The sequence below is a fragment of the Petaurus breviceps genome, unplaced genomic scaffold (genome assembly GCF_028583685.1).
Source record: "Petaurus breviceps papuanus isolate PSGF00001 unplaced genomic scaffold, PetGlider_PUasm1.0 90847, whole genome shotgun sequence".
Classification (NCBI taxonomy): Eukaryota; Metazoa; Chordata; class Mammalia; order Diprotodontia; family Petauridae; genus Petaurus; species Petaurus breviceps.
Genome location: NW_027187360.1, coordinates 27,202,530 through 27,226,776, shown reverse-complemented (window position 1 = coordinate 27,226,776; position 24,247 = coordinate 27,202,530). Strand labels below are relative to the sequence as shown.

The 24,247-nt window shown below is 44.3% G+C and overlaps 2 protein-coding genes across 3 annotated transcripts in view; both read right to left on the bottom strand.

Moving 5' to 3' along the window:
- Positions 1 to 23,472, bottom strand: part of CYSRT1 (cysteine rich tail 1) — a 172,683-nt gene extending 149,211 nt beyond the window's left edge. For both annotated transcript variants that reach the window (XM_069072740.1, XM_069072741.1), the window contains exon 1: positions 23,458 to 23,472. The gene's annotated coding sequence lies outside the window, so the exon portion shown is untranslated. The remainder of the gene's footprint in view (positions 1 to 23,457) is intronic.
- The window catches only part of GRIN1 (glutamate ionotropic receptor NMDA type subunit 1), a 39,623-nt gene that overhangs the window by 14,098 nt on the left and 1,278 nt on the right, over positions 1 to 24,247 (bottom strand). Inside the window, exons 2-10 of the mRNA XM_069072329.1 lie at positions 20,518 to 20,652; positions 16,226 to 16,402; positions 12,397 to 12,459; positions 11,397 to 11,497; positions 4,391 to 4,512; positions 3,937 to 4,111; positions 541 to 685; positions 352 to 435; positions 6 to 34 (exon numbers count right to left, since the gene is read on the bottom strand). Coding sequence (XP_068928430.1) covers positions 6 to 34; positions 352 to 435; positions 541 to 685; positions 3,937 to 4,111; positions 4,391 to 4,512; positions 11,397 to 11,497; positions 12,397 to 12,459; positions 16,226 to 16,402; positions 20,518 to 20,652 — 1,031 coding nt within the window. The remainder of the gene's footprint in view (positions 1 to 5; positions 35 to 351; positions 436 to 540; positions 686 to 3,936; positions 4,112 to 4,390; positions 4,513 to 11,396; positions 11,498 to 12,396; positions 12,460 to 16,225; positions 16,403 to 20,517; positions 20,653 to 24,247) is intronic.

The window sequence follows — 24,247 nt, the reverse complement described above, 5'->3', positions numbered from 1 at the left end:
CATACACAAAGGGCTCCTGGTGTATAGTAACAATCTAGGGGTGGGGACGAGAGGGAAAAACTTAGCTTGGGTGCTCTAGAGAACCTCCCCTCCCTTCCCTGATACCATCCATCCCTGCCTTTCTGTCTCTGTCTCTGTTGCCATCTCTCCACCTCTCCCTTCCTATCTGTCTGCCTCTCCATTTCACCGTCTCCCCCAGGATCCCTGCCTCCTCAGTTTTCTGTGTTTTTTCATCCCCTCTCCTGAATGATCTACCTGGTTGGTCAGGCCTCATTGATGGAGGAGGTGTGATTCTGAGGAGGTGGGATCACTTGCCTATGGTACATTATTACTCTTCTATGTCACCCTCACCTTTAGTCTGGTTGACATTTCATATCCTTCAGGTTTCTCAGTCTCTCCTCCTGGCCAAATGATCTTACGGTCATTGGGTAGGACCTGAAAGACAAGAGGGTTGCATGATGGGGAAGCAGAGAGAGACACCAGTCATGATCCTTGGACCCTCAGGCTAAGCCTCCCAACCCTATCCTCAGCCCCACTTACGTGGCTCCCATTGAAAATTCCTACTTGCACCAGTTTTCGGTTCTGCAGGTTCATGATGCTGTAATTGGCAAACTTCCTGTCCCCATCCTCATTGAATTCCACCCGACCAGTCACACCTTCTGAGTACTTAGATGACATCAACACCCTGAGAGATAGGGAAGAATGGGGGAGGGTGAATGATAGTTTGAGGAGATTTCCTCTAAATCTTTGTCCTAGCACTGAATGCTTTGGCTTGCACCTCCATCTTTCTATGACCTGGAGAACACTGAGAGGAGGAACTCACCAGCCATCATCCCAAAGTCATGATTTTTTCCCATTCATCATTCCAGGCTAAATTAGCTTTGAATAAATGTTATAAAACCTGAGTGCCTGATGAGTATACAGATATCCCTTCCACACTGCAGGGGTTAGGGGTACAGCACCCCCATGATCTGGATAATCCATGTAAAAGTTTTTGACTGTCTCTTTGTACCAGAGAAGTCTGAATTTTTTTTTCCTTTTTCTTTAATGGGGTATTTACAGTACCTTATTTGGTTATTTTTTTGGAGGGGGGAGCAATCAGGGTTAAGTGACTTGTCCAGGTTCACACAGCTAGCAAGTGTCTGAGGCAGGATTTGAACTCAGGTCCTCCTGACTTGGTGCCAATGCTCTATCAACTGTGTTACCTAGCTGCCCCTTTATTGTAAAATTTAGGTTGATACTATGCACTACTATACATATATACATACATTTTATGCATTTCTGAGTTTCTAAACTTTTACTGTATCATCTATTGGCTTTTGAGAGTTGTCTGTGGCTTCCACAAAACTCCCCCAAAATTCCTATTTAATTTCTTATTCTGACCCACAATACAGTGAAACCGAGATGGGGCAAGTCATGATGGAGAAGGAATAACTATATATGTTTATTTGTGTGTGTATATATGTATTTGTCTCTCCATCTCCATTTCCAATTTCCTTACCTTTAGGGGGGAATACTGTTCTGCCCGGCCTTACATAAAAGCATCTGCCCCTCAATTATATACTTGGAGGTGACCTCTTGTCCTCTCTGGTCTGAGATTCTGTATCTGATGAGTATCATAGATTTAGAGCTGGAAAAGATCTTGGGTCATTTAATCCAATCACCTCATTTGGTAGATAAGGAAACTGAGACCAGGAGAAGTTAAGTAATTTGCTCAAAGTCACATAATTGGTAAGTGGCAAAACCAGGATTTGAAGGAAGGTCAGCTCCAGCAATGGGGGCCAGTTTGGGAGACTGTGGCAATCCCTTCCTGATGTCACCACACAGATCAGGAATGTCCCCAGATGCCTGGGCTTCCTTCATAGTTCTTTGTAGACTTGCCATCTAAGAATTCAGCAAGACCTTCTGGAACATGTTCCCATCCTGTGCTGGAAATCTCTCTCAGCAATCCTGTTGTAGTTTCTGGGATCTAGTGAACAGGGTTGTAACTACTCTTTCCACCTTGATGATTTTATGGACACTAATTGTATTCTCTTTTCATCTTCCTGGAATAGTCTTCATATATTCAAAATGTCCTTAGAGGACTCTGTAACACCTAGTCCCCAATGCCCTTGCATAGGGTTTCAGCCTTTTTAGGGAAGTAGGTTGGGGTTCCCCATGCATTTCTTTTCTTGATGTCTAGCATGGTGGTTTCCAGGCTACTGAAGAAAGCTTCCTGGTAGTGAAGATGTTGGTAGTCATAGGGAAAGATGGTAAAGATTATGTTGCTTGAGATGACTTTGATGATGAAGACCATGGAGTTGGTGATAATAAAGGTGAAAGTGATGGTTATGAGGAAGACAGTGGAGAAAGAGAAAGGAGAGAAAGAAAAGAGAAAGAAAGAGAAAAAGAGAGGAGAGAGAGAAAAGGAAGAGAGAGGGGAAAGAAAGGAGAGAGAGAAAGAGAGGAGAAAAGAGGGAGGAGAGAGAAAAAGAAAGAGAAATAGAGCAGAAAGAGATAGAGGGAGGAAGAGAGAGACAGAGGGCTCATTGGCTCTGGAGACAGAAGTTATGAGTTCAAATCATGCCTCTACCACTTACTACTTAGGTGACATTGGGCAAATCACTTTTACTTCTCTAGGTCTCAGTTTCCTCCTCTGGCTCTGTGGACTTTGAGAACCTGGGTTCAAATTCTATTTCTGATTCTATCTGTGTGATCTTGGGTAACTTACTTAACCTCTCTGGGTCTTAGTTTCCTCTTATGTAAAATAAGAGAATTGGATGAGATGGTCTCTTCCAACACTAGATCTGTGATGCTGGGAGAGTGAGGATGAAAATGATGGTGATGGTAATATTGACTGTGATCATAATGATCATAGATTGAGAATGGCAAGAGACTCCAATCCCTTCATTTTACAGATGAATTAAATGAAGTGGTCATGGGGGTGGCAATTAAGCTTTCCGGTCTTCTGGCTCCAAAGTCAGTACTCTTTAACCTGTACCAATGGGGTAACTAGGAGGCACAGTGGATAGAGCAAAGAGCCTGGAGTCAGGAAGACCTCATCTTCCTGAGTTCAAATCTAGCTTTAGACACTATCGGTGTGAGCTTGTGCAAGTCACTTAACCCTGTTTGTCTCATCTATAAAATGAGCTGGAGAAGGAAATAGCAAGCCACTCAAATATTTTTGCCAAGAAAACCCCAAATGAGGTCATAAAGGGTTGGACACAACTAAAATGACTGAACAACAAAAACCTGTACCAAGATGGAGAGCGTGTTGAGGATGGTGGTGGTAATGGCCATATATATATATATATATATATATATATATATATATATATGATAGTGATTCTGAAGACCATAGGAATACTAACACAGCTCTAAATTCTATCATCCCATGATATGCTGTTGATCATGGTGGAGATGCTGACAAAGATGATTGTGATGATGGAGACAGTGATGGTGATGGTCCAAGTGGCAGAGAGCAGGCTAGATTTGATTCCTGGCTCTGACACTGTTCATGCATCTGTGGGCATACCACTTAACTTCTAGGAGCCTCAACTATAAAATAGGAGGTTAATAATTCTTGTGATACATACCCTGAAAAGTTGTGGGTTTTTTTTTTTTTTTGCTTTTTGGAGGGGGGAGGGTAGGGTAATTAGGGTTAAGTGACTTGCCCAAGATCACACGGCTAGTTTTTGTGTTAAATGTCTGAGGCCAGATTTGAATTCAGGTCCTCCTGACTCCAGGGTCAGTGCTCTGTTCACTGCGCCACCTAGTTGCCCCAAAAGTTGTGTTAAGAAAGCAATTTATACTGTAAACTGGAAAGTGCTTAGAAAGGTGAAGGGCTGTGATGAGGGTTTGGGTGAGAAGACAGGAGGAGCCCTGGTTCAGATGTGTCTCAGATTACGGTCACTCTGGTGTATGTCGCCCTCTCCCTTTCTCTGCTGTTCCACTTACCTTTTGAAGAGGGGCCCAGTCTTCCAGATATTAGTATTGCCAACACAGCCACGGGGGGGATCTGTGATGTTCTCTTTTTCAAAAAGCTCATGTACAGCTTGGGCTACCACACCCACAGCATCACTGATGTGTGCAGACTCATTCTTTCCATTAATCAGCTGCAGCCCAATGATTCCTGGGAAGGTTCATGTAAGAAATGTGACTGATAGACTCAGAAACAACCTGCCCATCCCCGAGCAGGTTTAAAACCAGCTGTCACTCAAAGACCCATCCAGCCCTTACTCCCTGACCCAGAATGGGTCCCAAATTGGTAACAGTCCAGGGCCCTGTGCAGGGCTGGGGGGCCTGTACCCATGGCTAAGACCATCCCGATGATCCTGCTGCCCATTCCAATAGGAATCACTGATGAGGCCCCCACAAACAGATCCTCTTGGGAATGTTCCCTGGTACGTACCATCTGGGGCGTAGCGTAGGGCATTCCCTGAGATCTCCCGCTCGCCTACGAGCCACACGTACCCAGAGCCTGTCATGTTCAGCATTGCGGCTGCCCGGTACACAGTGGCAGCATCATCCTCGCTGCAGGACAGATGGGGGGGGGTGACAAGGGCCAGAGTCCCCCCCCCACCTTGACCCTTTCCCCAAGTCCTGCTTCCATTCCTCTAGACTAAATTACTCTGACAACAATGTAGTTGAGAAACTGGACACAAGGGTGGCATTTAACATTTTAAAATAACTTTCATTGAAATTTTTTTAAATCTTTACAACATTCCTATCTCCTGGATCTGGATTATAAGAATCCTTTTAGAGACAGGAGAATTATGATATAGTAGAAAGAATACTAGACATGCAGTTGGAAACCTGGGTTCAATTCTGAGTTCTGATATTTATTTGCTATGTTACCAAGGACAAATCATTCAGTTTCTCCAAGATTAAGTTTTCTTATCTGCAAAACAGGGTTTATAATACTTATATTGTTTATCTCACAAGAATTTTGGGAGGAAAGTGCTTCATAAACCTTAAAGCCTTATGTATGTATGTATACGTATATGTAGACATGTGTATACACACATATCATCCAGAACATTTAGTTTTACACTCACTGTCTTTGATTTTCTCCCTATCAGGGACCCTCAATGTGCCTCTCTTGATGTCTTTCCTACTCACCATTCCCTACCCCTCCCCATTACCACCCCCTCTCACTGTCCCTACATTTCTCTCACCTCAGATGAAAGTCAAGTCCTTAGGACCCTCAAGACCTTCCCTAAGTGTCAAAGCTAAAGTCCAAGGAAAGAACAGTAGACAAATCTGTCTCTCATGCTTTAGGTAAGCCTTCTGTTCTTCAGTCTGATTGTCTTTTAAAGAAAGATTTCTGTCTCAGTGAGGGTTCGCATCACATGAAAGCATGTTCAAATGTTACACAGGGGCAACAGATTCTCTTGACAAAAGGTCCCATTCCATTGCTCTCATTTAAGGCAAAACAAATTTTTTCTTGGACAATTAGACCATTAAGCTTTAGAGAATACAGGTGGTACAGAAATAGAGTTAGTCACATAGAATTGTAATGCCCTTGATGGGCCCTCCTCTGCCAGACTTTCTCAGACAGTCAAGAGGCTTTACTAAATACCTTCCATGTGGCTGGCACCATGGTAGATAGTGTGTGTGTGTGTGTGTGTATGTGCACATGCAAATGCAAGTGTTTGACAGAGCAAAAGTCAAAAGAAACATCAAACACAGTCCCTGCTCTGTGTACTTGCTGGGCAGACAGGACAGACTCACATCACAGGACAGTGTCATAGATTCCAGGTAACTGTCCCAAATCTAGGAAGGCATTGAAGGATTGGACTGGGGGCATGCCTAGGGAAGGTTAGGGGTATACAAGGTGTGGGGGTATGAGCAGGATGGGAAAGGTGGTGAGTGTAATGGGGCAGAAATATGTCCAGGCTAGGATGGGGTGTACCTGTAAGGCCCTGGTGGGAAAGAGACATAGGAAAGAGGTGAGGGCACTGCAAGGGGATCTTTCCCAGCACCTTTTCAAACTAAAGCCTGACATGGGTATGGAAGGGTGACATAGAAGTAATGGCATAAAAACCTATAAGTCTTCAGTCTCTTGGGCCCACCCTCATGTTCCTTCTCACCAGCCAGGCTCTTGCCACTCGTGGTGAGACTGAAGAATCATTTGAAGGAAGCTAGAGGAGCTTTTGGTGAAACCTTGAAGCCATATACACACTAGATATTGATAGGGTCACCAAATTCAGAGCTAGGAAAGGATTTAGAAATCGGCTAGTCCAATTCTCTCATTTGACAAAGAAAGAAACTGAGGCACAGAGAATTGGAATAGGGACTTGTCCAAACCAGCCAGAAGATAGGCTGGGGCAGGCAGGAGCACCATTCTCACCCCCCCCCCCCCCTGCAGATGTTGGCTGTGCTCAGTACAGGTCACTAGGAAGTTGCTATTTCCACTAGAACACATTTACCTTTGCTGTCATCATGATGGAAACCAGATCTCTGAATCTCAGGGTTTTGGCTAATAGAGGACTGGGGTGCTCCAGGAGGGAGGGCTGTGGCCTCCGTTGTCTTTTGACAGTCACCTAGTCCTATCCTCTTATTTGACAGAAGAGGAAACTAGGACCTAGAGAAAGCAAGTGACTTGTCCAAGGCACAGACTTGGCATTAGGGACAGGTAAAAGAGGAAGCTGCCTAGCATACAATCTTGGACACTTTTAAAAATGACTTTTTATAGCACTTTATATAGCTCTTATAGTACTATAGAGTTTTTAAAAACTAAAACTTCAACTTTATTTGGCCAATGTGTTCAGTTCCAACATCATTATGAAAATCCTTAGATTGTTAGAAACAAATGCTTTTTATCTTTTATGTACATAGTTTTAAAGCCAGGAAATTCCTCTCTCCCTAGCATGTCAGAATTGATTTTGTGATAAAGTCAGGTTGCATGTGCTACAATTTGAGCCAATAGCCTCCAGTGGGCAGCGACACCCAATGGATGTGATCTTCCATGGCATGAGGCTGCAATGTTCAGACCTTGCCTTGTCCCAGTTCTGCCACAGGTCATAGCTTCCTTACCACCCTGTGAGATCCTTGAAGGTAGACAGGAGTTGTTGCACCTCATTAAGTCACTAGATCTTCCTTGGTACCTAGCACCAGGCAAGCATCTGATAAAGGCTCAAATTGAAGTGTTTTCCTTTTTCTTTTTTTCTCAAATATTCAAGCAGCAGTTTTGGGAGAACAGAGTAGGGGTTGCATTGTGACAGAATGCCAATGACAGGTGTAAGGAAGCAGGAGGAAGTGACATCAAAGGTAAACAGCCATGTTAATATGCCTGAATTTCCTTTTCATAGTGGGGTTTGGATCATTATTTGAGCATTCTTTAAAAAGAAAAAATCAGTCCTAATGAGATTCTTGTATAGAAGACTTCATGAAAAAGCCAGATTTATCTCATTAGAAAATTTGTCCTTTTTGAATACATTGGAGTCTTTTCTGAGTCTATTTATATTATCAACTGTATTAAGACAAATAAGTTTATCTTTTCTGCACCTCACTTTCCTCATTTGCGTTAATATCATGGCATGTAGAACTGGAAGGGGCCCTTGATATCATCTTCTCCAATCTCTTGTTTTGAGACCCAAAATCGAGTCCCAGGGATAGGAAGTGTCTTATTCAAGCTCACAGAGTCAGTAACTGGCAAAGTCACTCATTTGACATGTAGGCTATAGTTCCTTTCATTACAACAAGGCTGTTTCCACGAAGGGAAGGGGATGAACTAAGAATACTTTTAGTTCTAAATCCTTGGATTCTGTGACCCTGGGAGTTTACTGTCAGGGGTGTGCTAATTCCATGTGAGTTTGCACACCTCAGAAATCAGCAACTGCTATAAATCAAGACTTGACTGGTTGTTTTGCTGATTGTCTAGATTTAAAATGATGGAGAAAAATGTTAATAATGCAGATTAAACCTAAAAATATGTCCTGCATACATTTCCCCATCCATCCACTCAGAGCAGATTGTTAAACATTTACCCAGAACACACTTATTTAATTCACAAAGAAGAATGTAAAACTTCACCCCCCAAATATCTTTCCATCTTCTTTTTCTAATGTCTGGCATTTGGTGATTATCTATGGCATCCTTTCCCATATTTCTTCAGCCTCCATTCCTACAGGCTAAAGCGTCCTCATCTTGTCTACCAGTCCTTATTTATTTTCCTTTTCTAATACCCCAACTTGTTATTTTTTGTTGCCATCCTTCACCCAAGTGTCTTTGCTTGGGTCACAGTTGTTATCTTTCTCAGACCTTTCCCTATCCTGGTGTATCTGTCCAGAGGGCCAGTGGCCAGACCCATCCACATCTCTAAGTGGTGGATGAATATTGTTTAGTAGACAAGGGCAAGAGTTTTCTGTTTTAATTTCCAGCTTACTTCCCAATGCTATCTAATATTGTGAAGGTCTCCATAGTAACATACAAGATCTACATCTTCATGGAATGATCTACAACAAGGCCCCTTGCGTCCTTGCTCCATCCCTTTCCCCAGAGCTCAGGGCTTGCCAGTCTACAAATGTGGTTGGGTGAGCTGTTCCTTGACACTGCCACCCCCTCCCCAATGTATCACAAAGTATGACTTCAACCAATATTGAAATTCATGGTTTGCTTTTCTGTAATCTCATGCAACCTTGAAAAGCATAAGGGTAGTCAGATATATTCCAGAGTCCAGATGAGAGAAGAATTGTTAGAACTAGGGCAGAGGTTGTGGGAGACCAGGAAGAATACAACAATAAGGGCCAGCCAGCTTTGGACATTTAAGCCCCTTCACACCTGGGCAATACCATCACTGATACTCCTGCAATTGATCTTGGTATGCAATATCATCTTGGGATGACATGATACTACTAAAGTCATTGGCAAAAATGGACAGCATGGTGTAGAGGCAAGAACATTGGATGGGGAATCAAATGAGAAATCCTGGTTCTGGTCTTCCATCCCCTGACTATGTGGTCTTAAATGGGCTATGTCCCCTTTTTGAAGAGAGTTTCCTCTTCTGTCAAATTCTGGCATTGTTCTTTAAGGCCTTCCAGCTCTGACTGTCTGGGAGTCTATGAAATATCGCTGTAACTCTCTCTTTTAGCTAATTTGCAGGAAAAGTAAAATAAGACCAATCTCCAGAGTACCCTACGACTTATATTTCTCCTTTGACAGGAAAAGTAGTCTTTTTTTGTTGTGGTGGTATCTCTAAAACAGCTGTGGACTTGATATATTAACTAGGACTGTATAGGGGGGAAAGTGAATAAGAATGAATCTTGGTGGTGACTTAGAAGAGGGAACATATAGAAAACGGAGTCAAATTTATAAAAATTAAGAGCCATTCCCCAATTGATAAATAATCAAAAGATATGATCAGTTTTCAGATGAAGTAATCAAAACTATCTATAGCCACATGAAAAAATACTAGCAGTATTGATAGGAGAAATGCAAATTAAAACAATTCTGAGGTTCTACTTCATACTTATTAGATTGGCTAGTAGGACAGAAAAGGTAAATAATAAATGTTGGAGGGAGAGTGAGAGAAATGAGACTTTAATGCACTCTTGGTAGAGTTGTGAACTGATTCAACCATTCTGTAGAATAATTTGAAACTATGCCCAAAGGGCTATAAAACTATGTATGTTCTTTGACCTAGTGATACCACTACTCTGTCTGTATCCAAAAAGAGATAAAAAAAAAACCCAAAAGGAAAAGGACCTATATGTACAAAAATGTTTATAGCAGCTCTTTTCTGGTGTGTGTGTGTGTGTGTGTATGTGTGTGTGTGTGTGTGTGTGTGTGTGTGAAGAATTGGAAGTTGAGGGGATGCCCATCAGTTGGGGAATGGCTGAAAAATGGTATGTGATTATGATGGAATACTATTGTACTATAAGAAATGATGATCAGGATGCTCTTAGAAAAACTTGCGGGGGGGTGGCTAGGTGGAGCAGTGAGTAAGAGCACTGGCCCCAGAGTTGGGAGGACCTGGATTGGTTCCGGCTTCAGATATTTAACACTGACACAAAATAACTGGCCGTGTAACCTTGGGCAAGTTACTTAACCCCAATTGTTTTAAGAAAAAAAAAAGACAAAGAAAAAACCTGGAAGACTTACATGGGCGGATGCAAAGTGAAATGTACTATATGCAAAGAAATGGCAATATTATAAGATGGTCAGCTGTGAATGATGTAGCTATTCTCAGCAATACAATGATCCAAGACAATCTGAAGGACTTATGATGAAAAATGCTATCTATCCCCAGAGAAAGAACTGATGGTGTCTGAATACAGATTGAAGCATACTTTTTAAAAGCTTTATTTTTTTCTTGTCTATGTTTTCTTTCACAACATGACTATTATGGTTATGTTTTGCATGACTACACATGTATAACCTATATGAAATTGTTTGCCTTCTCAATGAGGGGTGGGGGAAGAGAGGAAGGGGAGAATTTGGAACTCAAAGTTTTAAAAACAAATGTTAAAAATTATTTTTTACATGTAACTGGAGAAAAATAAAATACTAAATAAAAGCTAAAAAAAGACACAAGAGGGAATGATACAAAGGTGATTAATGATGCTTTAGGTCTTAAAATGAATGAATTTAAATATAATTATTAAGCATATTGAGTTGGATGCATTGATGTAAAACATTGAGTTTTTTAAAAGTAAAACTTTTTTTTAAAGCAATAGGGGTTAAGTTGCTCAAGGTTACATGGCCAGTTATTTCTGGGTGTGGTGCTAAGTATCTGAGCCCGGATTTGAACCCCAAGTCATCTCGACACTGGAGCCGGTGCTCTTACTCGCTGTGCTACCTGGCCGCCCCAAAACATTTATTTTTTTTAAGAAAAAAAGAATGTTGGACTTAGAATCAAGATTTGAATACTGGTTTGAAGATACTTTCTATTTATGTGACCTTGAATGAATCACTTAATCTCAATGAGCTTTAGTTTCCTCTTGTGTGAAATAGGGATAATACTTGTACTTCTTGAGGGAAAAGTACTTTTTTTTTAAGTCTCAAGGAACTATATAAATATTATTTTATTCCCAATTCCAACTCAGTTTTACAAGTCTATGTTGCCTCAATTTGTAAATATCAAAGGCCTTGTGGAACTTGAAATATATTCTATTACTTTCTTTAGGAACTCTGTAGCATGAAGTGTTTGTGTGTGTGTACGAGAGAGAGAGAGAGAGAGAGAGAGAGAGAGAGAGAGAGAGAGAGAGAGAGAGAGAGAGAGAGAGAGAGAGAGAGAGAGAGAGTGAAAGGGAGAGGTCATGATAAGGGCTACACTGGGGACTGGGGTAGAGATGAAAAATTCTATGTTGGGCGGGGGTGGGGAGAGGGTGTTAGGTCACAACAGGAATAAAACCCTGAGGCCTCATGATGGGTTTAGCTGCAGGGTGACAAAGTACCTATGACTTTTGACTTACCTGGCTGAGAGGATGATGACTCTGGCCTCCAGCTCTTGGGCTTCCTTCAATAATGCTGTCACATTCTTGGTCCCAGGTTCAAACTGCAGCACCTTCTCTGCCTGTGGTTATGAACCGGAGTGTTAGGGGCCTGCTGGGTCGGATACAGGCGCCTCTCTGGCGCAATGGGGCCGCAGCCACCAGTAACCCCAAACGGCAATTCAGGTTAACTAAGGCTGTTTGCCGTTTCCTCTTTTATTTTCTCTCCTTTTCCACTCACTCCTTCTCCGTTCCTTCTCTCTTTCCTTGGCTCCCTTGTTCTTGCTTTCTCTCTCTCTCTCTCTCTTTCTCTCTCTCTCGCTCTCGCTCTTTTTCGCTCTTCCTCTCTCAGTCAATCTCAAACTCTCTCGCTCGCTCTCTCTCTCTCCCTCGCGCGCGCGCTCTCTCTTTCTCTCCTTTTTGCACTGTGCATGCAAACTGAAGTGGACCGAGACTCAGAAAGAGGCGTGCAGCGGACAGGTAACAGAAAAAAGGCTTTCGGAATGCAACCGGGAACTCAGACGGGGGCGTCTTTTCCAGAACCGCGGGAAATCCGCAAAGGCCCCGATTTAGGCAGTGGCCAGCAGGAGCAGCCCCGTCCCCAGGTGACCAGGTAGGGGTGGCTCCCTCCCGGGTTTCAAAAAGGAAACCCTGGCGGGTCCCAACGGTTCACATGCATTTCCCAGAGAGAGCTCGTCCTCCTCCTCCTGCTGACTGTACTTCTCTCTCTCTCTCTTTCTCTCTTTTTCTTTCTCTCTCTTTCTCTCTGTCTCCTCAAACAAAACTACCAGCTCGGCACCGCCACGTGCGCCCATGTTGCCAGCACCAGCCTGCCTCGACTTTAAGAGTTATTCCTTGTTTGGTTAAAGCCCTCTCGCCCGGAGGCGGAGGCGGACGCCTGAGGGCTGGTGTCTGTGACTCTCACAGGCACCTCAGTGACTACCTAGGTCGGTGGGCGGCGTGCACGTCCATGCAAAGATACCTTGGGTCCTCGCTTGTTGTCATAGGAAAGTTGGTCGAGGTTTTCATAGTTCCTTTTTTTACTCTGATGGATAATGTGCACAGAGAAAATATGCAGACACAGAAGAAGATTATAAACAGCTGAAAATGACGAGCACTAAAGCAAATCCAACATCACCGCCTCTCCACGGTCTGCATGAGGGCCACGTAGCCATGGAGCTTGCAAACACCATATTTCCCCTGGGAGAGTCGGGGCAGGGCGGGGCGGGGATCAAGAGTGGGGGAGACTGGTGCTGGAAGGACTGCTCCTGTCCAAGGAGCTGGGGATTATGAAATAGCTCATACCTTGGGGAAAGAAAAGTGTTGGCATTTGGACCCTTCTCCCCTCCCCCTCCTCATATGTCATCAAATCTGTGTTCCTGTGTGTCTCTATTTCCATTCCATCCATATCCAAAATTGTGTCACTGTATATCCTGATTCATGGTCTACCATCTGCATCCCAATCTATCCTGGTCTAGGTCCCCTTCTGGGTTTACTGTGGAGTACTGTGTCTTGTTGCAAACATGCATGAAGGGCTGAGAGCTCTGCCTTTCCCCCAGGGAGCACAACTGAACATTGGGTATATTTGATTGTCCCTCTCTCTTCACAGTAGGAGATGGGCCTTGGATTGGATTGGTCTAAATCCTTAGACAATATGTGGAGAACTAGGTCTTGAGCAAAGTGCACGACTCTGTGTACACATAGATAGGAAGAATGTATATATGTATATATGTACATATACACACATATGGTAGAATCTGTGTACTAGTCACTAAGAACCTACACAATCAGGAGGGTGACATCTGCATGAAACTCCATGTCATTATTCCTCCCTAAGTGGCTATGAAGTACTGATGAATTGGCCTGTGAGGTTGATGCAATGCCCGGCAGAACAGACAAAATTGTGTGGTTGAGGCCCTCAGGCAGTGCCCAGAGCAGACAAACCCTCTGCATTGGCCTCAGACTTTCCAGAGGATATGCATCCTCCCCAATAGCAGCCACTCCCCCACCCTGCCACCAATTCACTACTAAGAATGAAAGCCTGAGTAATGACCTCTAAAGCTACCCTCTCTGGGCAGAACTTTTAGGATAGAAGCACTGTGTGGTGTGTGTGTGTGTGTGTGTGTGTGTGTGTGTGTGTGTGTGTGTGTGTGTGGTGGGAGAGGGTGGGGAGTATTTGGGAAAGGCCTGGTTGTATTCCATGTCATCACCATGTGGGTCAGGAACATCCCCCACTCCCAATACCCAGCTTCCTTTATAATCTGTGACCCTCAACAAACCTGTCTCCACAATATGGAAAGACTTCTAGCTTGGACCTTACACAAAAGACTAAAAGTGCATGGGTCAAACTTAAAAAGTTATGGGGCCTTTCCAAATCTTACTGACATATCTCTGGAGGAAGGGTTACAAATCCACCACGAATTTGCCATAGGTTGTGTTTCTAGCCTATAGCATTTCTAAGGAATAAGGTTCTTCAATTTATTCCCTAATCAGTAAAGTGGGATATCCTGGGATTCATCCTCGTGCTCCACACTACTCACCTCTAGGTCTAATATTTGAGGTTTGGAAAGCAGGCCACAGGTCTTCCTTGGACTCCTCCTCTCTGTAATTTTATAAGCCCAAATCTCTCCACTCTACCTTTGTATTTACAAATTAGTCTTACTCTAGGCCTTCCCCCTGGGTCCCAGACTTTTTTCTCTTCCTTTGAGACCATTTCTAGTATCTATTCTAAAGATCAGTATTCTGGTGTAAATGCATTATAGGTTTTATGAGAGTTATGGAGTCACAGAATTTTCAGTTCTCTATAAGAAATCTTAGGGAACAGCTAATCTTAGTTCTTAGCACAGACACAATAAATTTTTCTTGTATTATATTGTATTATCCACCTCATTTTGCAGATGCATAAACTGAAGCCCAGAGAGGTGGTATATTTTGCTCAAGGTCATATACACATTGTGTTAGGGGCAGAGCCAAGACTAGCATTCAGAACACCCTGCTCCCAGTCCAGAACTCTGTCCATTGTACTACCATTCTTCTCAAAACAAAGCAAAACTTAGCCTCACCTACAAATGTATAGATTTCATTGTGCATTTCCTCCTCCATACCATTTATTTAAAAATATCAAATAAAGCTGATTCCAGCACTGATCACTGATTCCATTGTTTATATTTCTCTAACTTGTGAGGGGGAGACATAGCCCCTGACTCAGACACCTCCAGTCCTAAGGGGAATATGTCCCTAACTCCAGAAAACCCATCCTCGTGACTTCTCTGTCAGCTAGGAAGGATGCCAATCTCCAAGGATCTCTAAAATGTGTCAAAATGTGGAGAGTGACCTAAAGTCTTCCCCATTACCCAGGGCCCCCAGCTCTAGAATTCCCTCTCTTCCTGTTTCTCTTCATATTAGTTCTGGACTGGTAATTGAGCCCAAGGGTTGCCTTGAGCACAGACACAGGACAGGATACGAGTATGTGTGAGATGAGTCTCTGGCTTCCCTCTTAATCCAAGGAAGCAATGGAGCATTCAAAGATTTAGCTCATGACCAGGGTTGTGGTCATGAACCAAAGGAACTGAGGTCACGGTAGAGGGTGAGAGGGCTTGATTGGAAAGGATGAATATCAGCACCTCTGAAGGAAAAGGAGACCAAATGCTCTAGTCCTCAGTTCCCTAGCACTGGTGGTGGGAAAGATATAGGAGGGCACAAGAAAGGGAAGATGACAGTAGAGATACTAGGGAGAACACAGAGGGAAAAGCAGGACTCCAAGGGGATGGGGAGATACTTCAACCTCTGTGCTAGGGGCAATTCTCCACCTAAGATTCCAGAATAGCTGGAGAAGTAAGACTTAGGAAGGGAGAGTCAGGTACCTGAGAAAGGGGAGAAAGAAAAGGGCTAGAACCTGGACCCTTTTCTGGGATAGTACCTTTATCCTGAGAGATTGCATCTGGGTGGCCAGTCTCAGGCCAGTTGGATTCTGATGAGGATGAGGCCTGGACATTGTAGAGGCAGGGTAGATTTAAGAGCTTCAAGGTCCATGCCCAGATAAAGACCTCCCATTCACAGGCTTGGGATGAGGTGAATAATAGGATCAGACAGAACTTGAAGGGTCTTCAAAGGCCTACTAGTCCAAACCTCTCATTTTACCAAGAAGGAAATTGAATTTTATGAAGGTTTAAGTGATTGGCTCAAGGTCACACAAGGCAGTAAACATCAGAGGAGGGGATTTGAACCCAGAGCCCCTGACTCCAGAGTCAATGCTCTTTCTGACATACCATGCTACCTCCCAAGCATCAGAATGAGCTCTCTAAAGAAACAAGCAGAGCTAAGAGCTGGGCTACATGGCTTACACTCAGGATTGGGAAGTATACTTGAAGGGTTTCCAGTGGACTGACCTATGCTCACTTCCTAGGCACCTGGCCTAGGGAGATGTGTTAGTGAGCACAGGGACAGTTCCAGGGTAAGGGGCTCCATGCCAGGGTGCAGAGGGGAACAGCCCTGCTTGGAGTCCCCCACACCCAGCCCAAGGGGCTCCTGGAGGCAGGGGCAGGGTGGTGTTTGCAGAACTCCAGGTTATGTGACCCTTTGCCTGTAGGGATGACACGTGGGAGATTTCGACTATGGCAAAGCACGTGAAATGAACCAAGTACAGATTGGGTTGGGCGCTCGTCAGACATGGTGATGCCGGCCATGGCACAATGGAAAGAGAAGGGTGTTTTACACATAGGAGCTACAGACACTGCGGCCCTGCCCCAGGCGGCCTCTGCCCTCTGCTCCTCGCCTCAGCCGCCTCCCTCAACCACCCCTTTCCCCCTCACCTTGGACTCTCGCTCCTCCAGAAGTGTTTCTAGGCGCTTTTGGGCTGCCCGGCCCTCGTGGTCATCGCTGACAATGAGGATGATGTGGTTCCAGCTGTAGACACGCATCATCTCAAACCAGACATTTGATTGGTGGGAGTATGGAGGTACAGTCCGAAGGAAGCTCAGGTGAATACTCTGTAGGGGACACAGGAGAGACTGAGGGGGACAGAAACTACAGTTTGTGTGCGTGTGCGTGCACATGTGCATGCATGTGTGCATGTGTGTGTGTGCGTGTGTGTGTATGTGTAGGAACTAGGGGTAGGGAACAGGAACTCAGAAGCATAGAGGACAAGGGGATCAGAATTCAGGACTATATGTAGGTTAAAGGGACAAGTGGCCAGAAGGACTTGAGTTCTGGAGTCTGGGGATGTGGAGGCCAAGGAGAGACAGAGTCTGAGGTGGGGAAAACTAAGAGGTGAGAGAAGCCTGAGAAGTGAGAGACTGAGAAGAGCAGAGCTTGAGGGGAATAGTATTATGGGGGATGGAAACGAAGCAAAGGGTACCTAATTGGGATGGAAGCTGGGGAGTCGATTGGAAACTGAGAGGGCAGACATTTTTACCCAGGTCCTCCCATTCTCCCCAACTCATGCCACCACTGGCCAGGCTAACACTTACCGGTCTAAGGGACTGGGCACTGTCCCAGCCATTGGATCCCTCTTGGTACTGCTTCTGTCTCTATGCTCCCTACACCCATACCTTTTGTTTCCCTCCCACACCTAAGAATCAGAATTATAGAATCTTTAGTTGGAAAGTCCCTCAAAGACAATCCAGCCCAACTTTAACCCATTTACAGCATCCTTATCAAGTGATGATTGAACCTCTGCTCAAACATTTCAAGTGATGGAGTGCCAAGGTTGCCCATTCTAACTTCAAACAGTTTTTTTTGCCAAGAATTCCTTTATTTTGAGTCAATATCTGTCTCCCTCTAACTTTTGCCTCTTGATCTTAGGTTCTGATCTTCAAGAAAATACAGAATTAGTCTGATCTCTTTTATAGGACAACCATTTGGATATTTGAAAATGTCCCCTTATGAAGTTTTCCTTCTCCAGCTTAAACATCCCAAATTCCTTCTCTATATTATTTGGTTCCCATGTGATTTGATCTCGAGTCCCCTTACCATGCATGTCACCCTCCTCTAGAAATGCTCAAATTCATCAATGTCCCATCTAAAACCTCAATCCTCAAACTGAGCACAGTGCTCCAGATGTGGCTTTATGAGGGCCTGGTACAATGGGACTGTGACTTCCCTCATTCTGGATATTGTACTTCTAAGATTACATTAAGGTTTTTTTTTTTATGGCCATTGTGTCACACTGTTAACTGATACTGAACATAAAATTCACTAAAATCTCCACATCTTTTTCACATGATCTGCTGTTCATTCATTCTTCTCTTATCACATACTTGTGTAGATGATTTTATAAAAATTCAGGTATCCATCACTCCAGGATCCTGAGATCTTTTTGAAATTTAAGGGTAATATTAACTGATCTAGACAGTGAGAGGGGCTGGGTGTGTGTGGTACTCTGTGGTATAAGGAATGTCAGTAGGGAAGAGGTTTCTTCCTAATACAGTTTCCATCTATCCAGATACCTACATCCACTTTTTAGTCTATGCTCTCCCCCCCCCCCCAAAAAAAAAGATGAAGACTGTCTTCAGTTATCTGAAAGGCTGTCGTGTGAAAAAGGGATTAGCCTTGTCCCATTTGTCTTTAGGAGGTAGAACTAGGACCAAGGAGTAGAATGACATAGCTTGTCAATATGAGTTCAACACAAGGGCTTCCAATCCTCTCTGTCTCTAGCAGAGGATGTCCCCATCTGGAGCTGACATGGTCACTGTTGGTGACACTATTGCCATCCCACCTGGCCTCCACAAATGTGCTTATCTCTGTCTGTCCTGATAGAGACATGAAAAAACCTTTCCTTCCTGTTTCAGTCAAGACAAGGTTGGAATTTGTTCCAAAATCACCAGCTGCACCTCTCCCCCCCCATCCCCACCATGGATCGAACAACAAACAGCCTCAATGACCATAAAATCAGAGAAATTAGTGAGCTTTACAGAGTCCAGATCTCTGATCCAAACCTAGCAAAAATCTGTCCGTAGATGGTGTCAGCTGGGATGCTCTAATGTGGCTGCTAATTTTTAGCTCTTTCCTCTATCTTAGCCCTGTCTGAGACTACCTAGCCTTGAAGCTCCTCCTTTGAGTGTTGAGCAACTATGTGCCTTACCTAGCTCCTCCTCTGGTTCTCTTCTCCCCAGGGGAGGGGCTGGGTTCTGAGACTGCAAAACTGATTAGTACTTGTTAAGTTGCTAAGATATTTTTGTATTCAGAGAGAAGAGCACATTATAGATGATTTCACTGGAATTTGGGGTCCCTTCTTCAGCCTTCTTTCCCCTGTACTAACTGAAGGGTGTAGGGTTCATTCAATAGGCTCTCCTTCCCTCCTGGGCTTTATAAGATGAAAAGACTATTCTCTGTGTCTATTTTTTCCCATTCTGTGGTTTTCAGGCCTGAGGAACTCCTGGAGAGGGTGCCTGAGGGACACTCCTCGATCCAGGGATGTACTCCATCTATGCATCCAGTTCTTGTAGCTCCCAGAGGCATCTGTTTGATTTAGGGTTTGTGTTTGTCATGGCGCTTAACCACTCCAGTAAATGTCCTGTAAATGATCTGTGAGCAGAATGATTCTCCCAAGATATGCATGCATAGTTTTCAAATGATGGTGGTGGGGGAGGGGGGAATCTTTAGAACCCAGACATGAAAGGACTTTCATTATCCAGAGCCATCTCTCAGGGTAATGACCTTGGGCAAGTCACTTCTCTCTAGGACTCAGTTTCTCTGTCTGTACAATAAGGGAATTGGATTAACAATTTCATCTCTAAGGTCCCTTCTAGCCTGAAGTTCACTTCATTCATTGGTCCTTAAATGCAGTGGGTACTTTCCTACCTCCAAATCTAGCATGCCTCTCCCCATATCCTTCCACTTATTTAAACTCTTTCTTTTCTTTAAATCCCCATTCAAGTCTCAGGGCCCCACTTCCAGGAAAAGTCCCCTGATGGCCCCAGGTCATAATGGTCTTTGCCCACTCAGTTCCCTGAAGGGTTGCTAGATTGAGGCATTTGCTGGGCACTGATCTTACCCGCCCTTGAATTACTTATCTTTTCTTGTGTTTGGTCTGTCCTCAGGGCATGGGACTCTGCCTCCTACATCTTTGTCTCCCCAACTTCATGCACAGTAAGCATTTGATAAACATGTGTTGATTGATTAATGAGGGAATGAATTCAATCAGTTTATTCCCTACTGTGTGAAGTGGATTTACTTGGTCCTGAAACTGCCTTCTTTTTGTTCCAACATTAACTCCCGGGAACTTGGTGAGTGGGGGGAGGGAACACATCTCCCCTCTTTGCCTCAGCTGGCCCAGTCCAGTGTTGGGGCTTGGCTTCAACATCACTTTGTGTAATCTCAGAGAAAACTGCTGACTCTCCAGTGGGGCAGTACATGAGTTAGGTCGAGGAGATGATAGAAGTAGGGGAAGATCATTAAAGCATCTCCTATGGGCTGTCTTGAGTGGACAAACTATGATATTTGGTTATGCTACATGGCAACTTTCCTAGCAAACTTGTGTCCCTCATGCCAAGCAGGAAAGTAGATAGGCATTGGTCTCCCTTTCCCAGAAGAGGAAGAAACTCTTGACCCTATCATCTAGGGCTAGGGGTGTGAAGAAGGCACTGAGCATCAGGCATGACTGCCTGGCTATCTTAATTGCTAGTTTTGGGCTGAACTTGGAAACAACCTTTGTGCCATTCTGGGAATGCTGGACAGTCTAGTGGGCTAGTTATTGGACATCTTAGACTAGGGTACTTTCCCTCACCCTCTGCTTTGTATAAAGTCCTCCAGCCTTTGTCACTGACATAAAGTGGTCTGGGTTCCTCCCCAGGGTCATGCCTAGGCCTGGAGGGAAACAGTTTGGACCCCACATCCATGTGGAGGCTAGAAGAGCTGGTGGTGGCCTCAGGACCACTAGTTCTGGGGTTTCTCCTTTATACCACCACTCACCTACTGCCCATTCTCAGACCCGATTTTCTTCCTCTCCTCCTCACTTCTGGTCCCCAGATTTCTTGAAGCCTGATGTTATCAGTCAGCTGTCTCTAGCCACAGAACTGCTGCCCATAGGCCAGTTCTACCCCAGTCTGACACAATGCAAGGCAGAGTGATGACCAGGGCATCGAGGGGTACATGGGGGAGTTACCTTGTCAGAGTAGATGGACATGCGGGTGGTGAGCCCCAGGACGGGGATTCGGTAGAAGCCGGCTGTGTAGGAGACGGGGGTTGGAGTGAAGTGGTCGTTGGGGGTAGGTGGGTGGCTAACTAAGATTGCGTAGACCTGTGGACATAGGATATGAGGTCAGTGGGGGTTATGGGTCTGGGGGGGCCCAGGCATGCCAGCCAGCACTGCCCATGAGCCCACCCTCCCACCATATTGGCTGATGACAAACGGAGGCCGAGGCTGGCAAGCAGAAGTTGAATCCACTGATGTTGGAGGATGTAGAAGCTAGGGCTGAGGGAAATAAAAAAAATACCAGAGGAGGTTGCCCAGAGTTGGAGGTACCCCCTCCACATACATACACACACTACCACCACCACCAAACAATGTCTACATATGGACACATCTGCCTTGTATGAATACACTGCCTAATTATGCACATAACCACAAATAGAGACCCCTTGATCCTTACCCTGGTCTCCTGCATAGTTACATACAGGCACATGTAATAATAATAATGATAGCTGGCATTAACATTCCCAAAGCGTTTTTTTATATATGATTTCATTAGAACCTCATTACAACACTGACCATAAAACCCCCTCTGAGACCATTAGAGGAAAATGACAGAGCCCCAGATGAGCAGAGCCTTAGCTAAGATTCAGAGAAGCAGAAGTGAGAGATACTAAGCTAACAGCATCAGTCTGCATATATATCATATACAGGCAGGTATTACCTGCCTACTTTGGTCATACCTTTGTTGAGGCATTCAAGGGTGCAAAAACTGGGGAGTAGAGGGCACCTGAGGGGGCTGAATGATCAGAAAGTAAGACTGGGTAAGGTAAGACAAACCTATCTGACTGATAGGTTTGGAGAAGAAGCTCAGACCTTCAGGGAAAGGGGTGTTTCCCTGTTTCTTGTTACAACATCTGACTCAGAGCCTGTCCACCCTGAGGAAGGCGTGGGAGTGAGAATGCTGAGCTGGAAAGAAAAGGTTATAAATCAAATTCTCAGAATGGCATCGAAACCCTCCTCCAAGTCTCTTTTTCCCCCATCTAATTCAGAACTCTATGACTGAAGAAAACACAAAGGGCCTACCCTGAGGGATGAGAGTCAGTTTCTAGCCACTGACCTCTTCATGGGAGTGTTGATCAGTTTATAGGTTGATTTTCAGTAAATATAAGATCAAGATATCCCTGGAGTTTCCCCAATGTTGTAGATATTAGTTGGTGGAGTAAGTAGTCCCCAGTAAAGGAAACCCTCTCCTCCAAAGTTCCTAGGGATCCCAGTAGATCATAGCACATAAGGAAGATGGGAATCTTGAACATATCAACAACAATCTGGGAAGGTGTCTTTTCTCTATCAAGAAAGGGCAAGTTCACAGAAAAGTATTCAGGCCCTCACTTCTCTGATTTTTTATAATGTCCCCAACTTTATAATGTCTCCAATTATCTGAGTCTTTCCCCATGAACTGGCATTAACTGGGACACCAACACTAATTTGTCATAGCTTTAAGGAGTCTTACCTAGTTTAGAGAGACTTCACTGATAGGGAGCTGGGTCTGGAGTCAGGAAGACTTGAATTCAAATTTGACTTCTCAGATACATACTAACTAGCTGGGCAAGTCTTTTAACCCTCTGTCTGCCTCAGTTTCTTCAACTATAAAATGGGGATAGTAATAGCACCTAATATTTGTAAAAAGTGTTTAGCACAGTGTCTAATACATAGTAGGTACTATATAAGCATTTATATGCTTAGTCCAAATCTTTCATTTTACAGATAAGAAACTAAGGGCCAGAGAAGTCAAATAACTTGCCCAGGGTCGTACAAATTAGTAGATAGCAGAACCAGGATTCAGCCACAGTTCTCTGATGCCAAAAATACAGTGCTCTTTTCAGGACACCAGGCTGCCTCATAAGTCATGGGGATGGAGTCTGTGTGTTTGGGGATAGTGGAATCTCACAGGGAGGAGAAGCAGAATGAGTAGGTCTACCTAGCCTAATTGGACTGGCCTGTGCTGGTCCCAGCCCCTTTGCAGCAACATTCCAGACAGAGATATTGGTGAGCCAAATTGTTGGCTATAGATGTGGTCTCATAAATGAACCCCTGGGAGTTAAATAATCAGTCTGGTTGTGAGAAAGATGATAAATAGACTGTGGATCTGATTCCTGAAAACATTTTTGCTCCTATGTACCTGTGCACTGTCCCCTCCCAACTCCCCATCCCTGTGTGATCTGGTAAGCAGTAATTTGGAGGCATGGATCTAAGTCACTCCTTCCACCCCCCCCCCCTCACCTTTCATTCTTCCCCCACAAGGAACATTGTCATAGAGAACAGCTGTTCCCTGCTGGGTGCCTCCATCTATTCCTCAGCCCCCACAATCTCTGACAAGGCAACACTGCTTCACACTCCCTCACCTCCTACTGCTTGGATTTGGCTTTCTGTCAGCTTGGGTGAGTGATCTTGGGAAGAGCCTGAGAACAAGCAGCACCCCCTCTCCTATGTAAATGGACATTCTGGAGAGAGGATCATTGAGTATAACCTGGCCCATGGATAGAGAGCTGAGGTGATTCCAGGGGAGAGGCCTCAGGATATAGTGGGAGGGTCCTGTGGTAGGTTGGAAGCTGGGGGACATTTGATTATTTTATCATTAGGATCTTGACATTAATACTCCCTGAATTTGATAAAAATTAACTAGAATTCCACACAAGACAGTGTGTGGGCACCTGTGCCTTAGGGTCTCTGTCTCTGAGGGTGTTTCTTTCCATCTCTGTGTCTCACTGTCTCTTACATAAAGGGCTGCATTGCGGGTAATCCTATTGGCTTTGTTGGAATTCAAAAGGAAGCTGAGCTGCAGGGGAGGGATAACTTTAGACAGACACAAGGAAAGCTATGTTAACATACCATTCCCCTTACAATGCACACCTCCTCCCCATGTACACCACAAACACACACACATGCAGGTGCACACACACAGACTGTATGACCTCTATGTACACTTCACAGAACTAAGAACATATATTTGTATATATACATATATATATATATCTGTGTATGGTATATGTATGTATGTGTATACACCATACACATAAGAATATATCTCTCACACCTGTGATATTCCCATATTCACACACTGTGAGCACGTGTGTATACTGCACATATACTTCATACAAACCCATGTAGAACCACACATGTACCCTGCCCCCATGTATAATAGTTATATGTACAACAGCAACCTATGTTGTTGAAAAAGGCAACCATTTTCTCTTCCTATGTAGATACTCACTAATATGATGTATGGAGAGAAGAGAAGGGAGAATGAGAGAGGCAGAGAAAGATTTGAGGGAACTAAAAGATGACAGAAGGAAACGGTGATGGCCTCAGTTCCTCTCCTAAAGCTCCATTCTGTGACTACAATGCTGTTTAGGCATTCACATCTAGCACACACTAATACACAGAATGATCTCTCTCTTTCTCTCTATCCCTCCCTTTCCCACTCTCTCCTGCTCTCTACTCCTCCTCTCTCCTTCCCTCTTCCCCTCCCCCTCCCTCTCCTGCTTGTTCTCACTCTTCCACTCTCTCTTCTTACCTTCACCTTTCTCTTGATCCCTCTCCCTCCCTCCTTTCTTCCTCATTCTCGTGTTCCCCACTTTCCTGTTCTATTCCCTCCATTCCTCCTCATCTTCCTCTCTCTCTCTCTCTCTCTCTCTCTCTC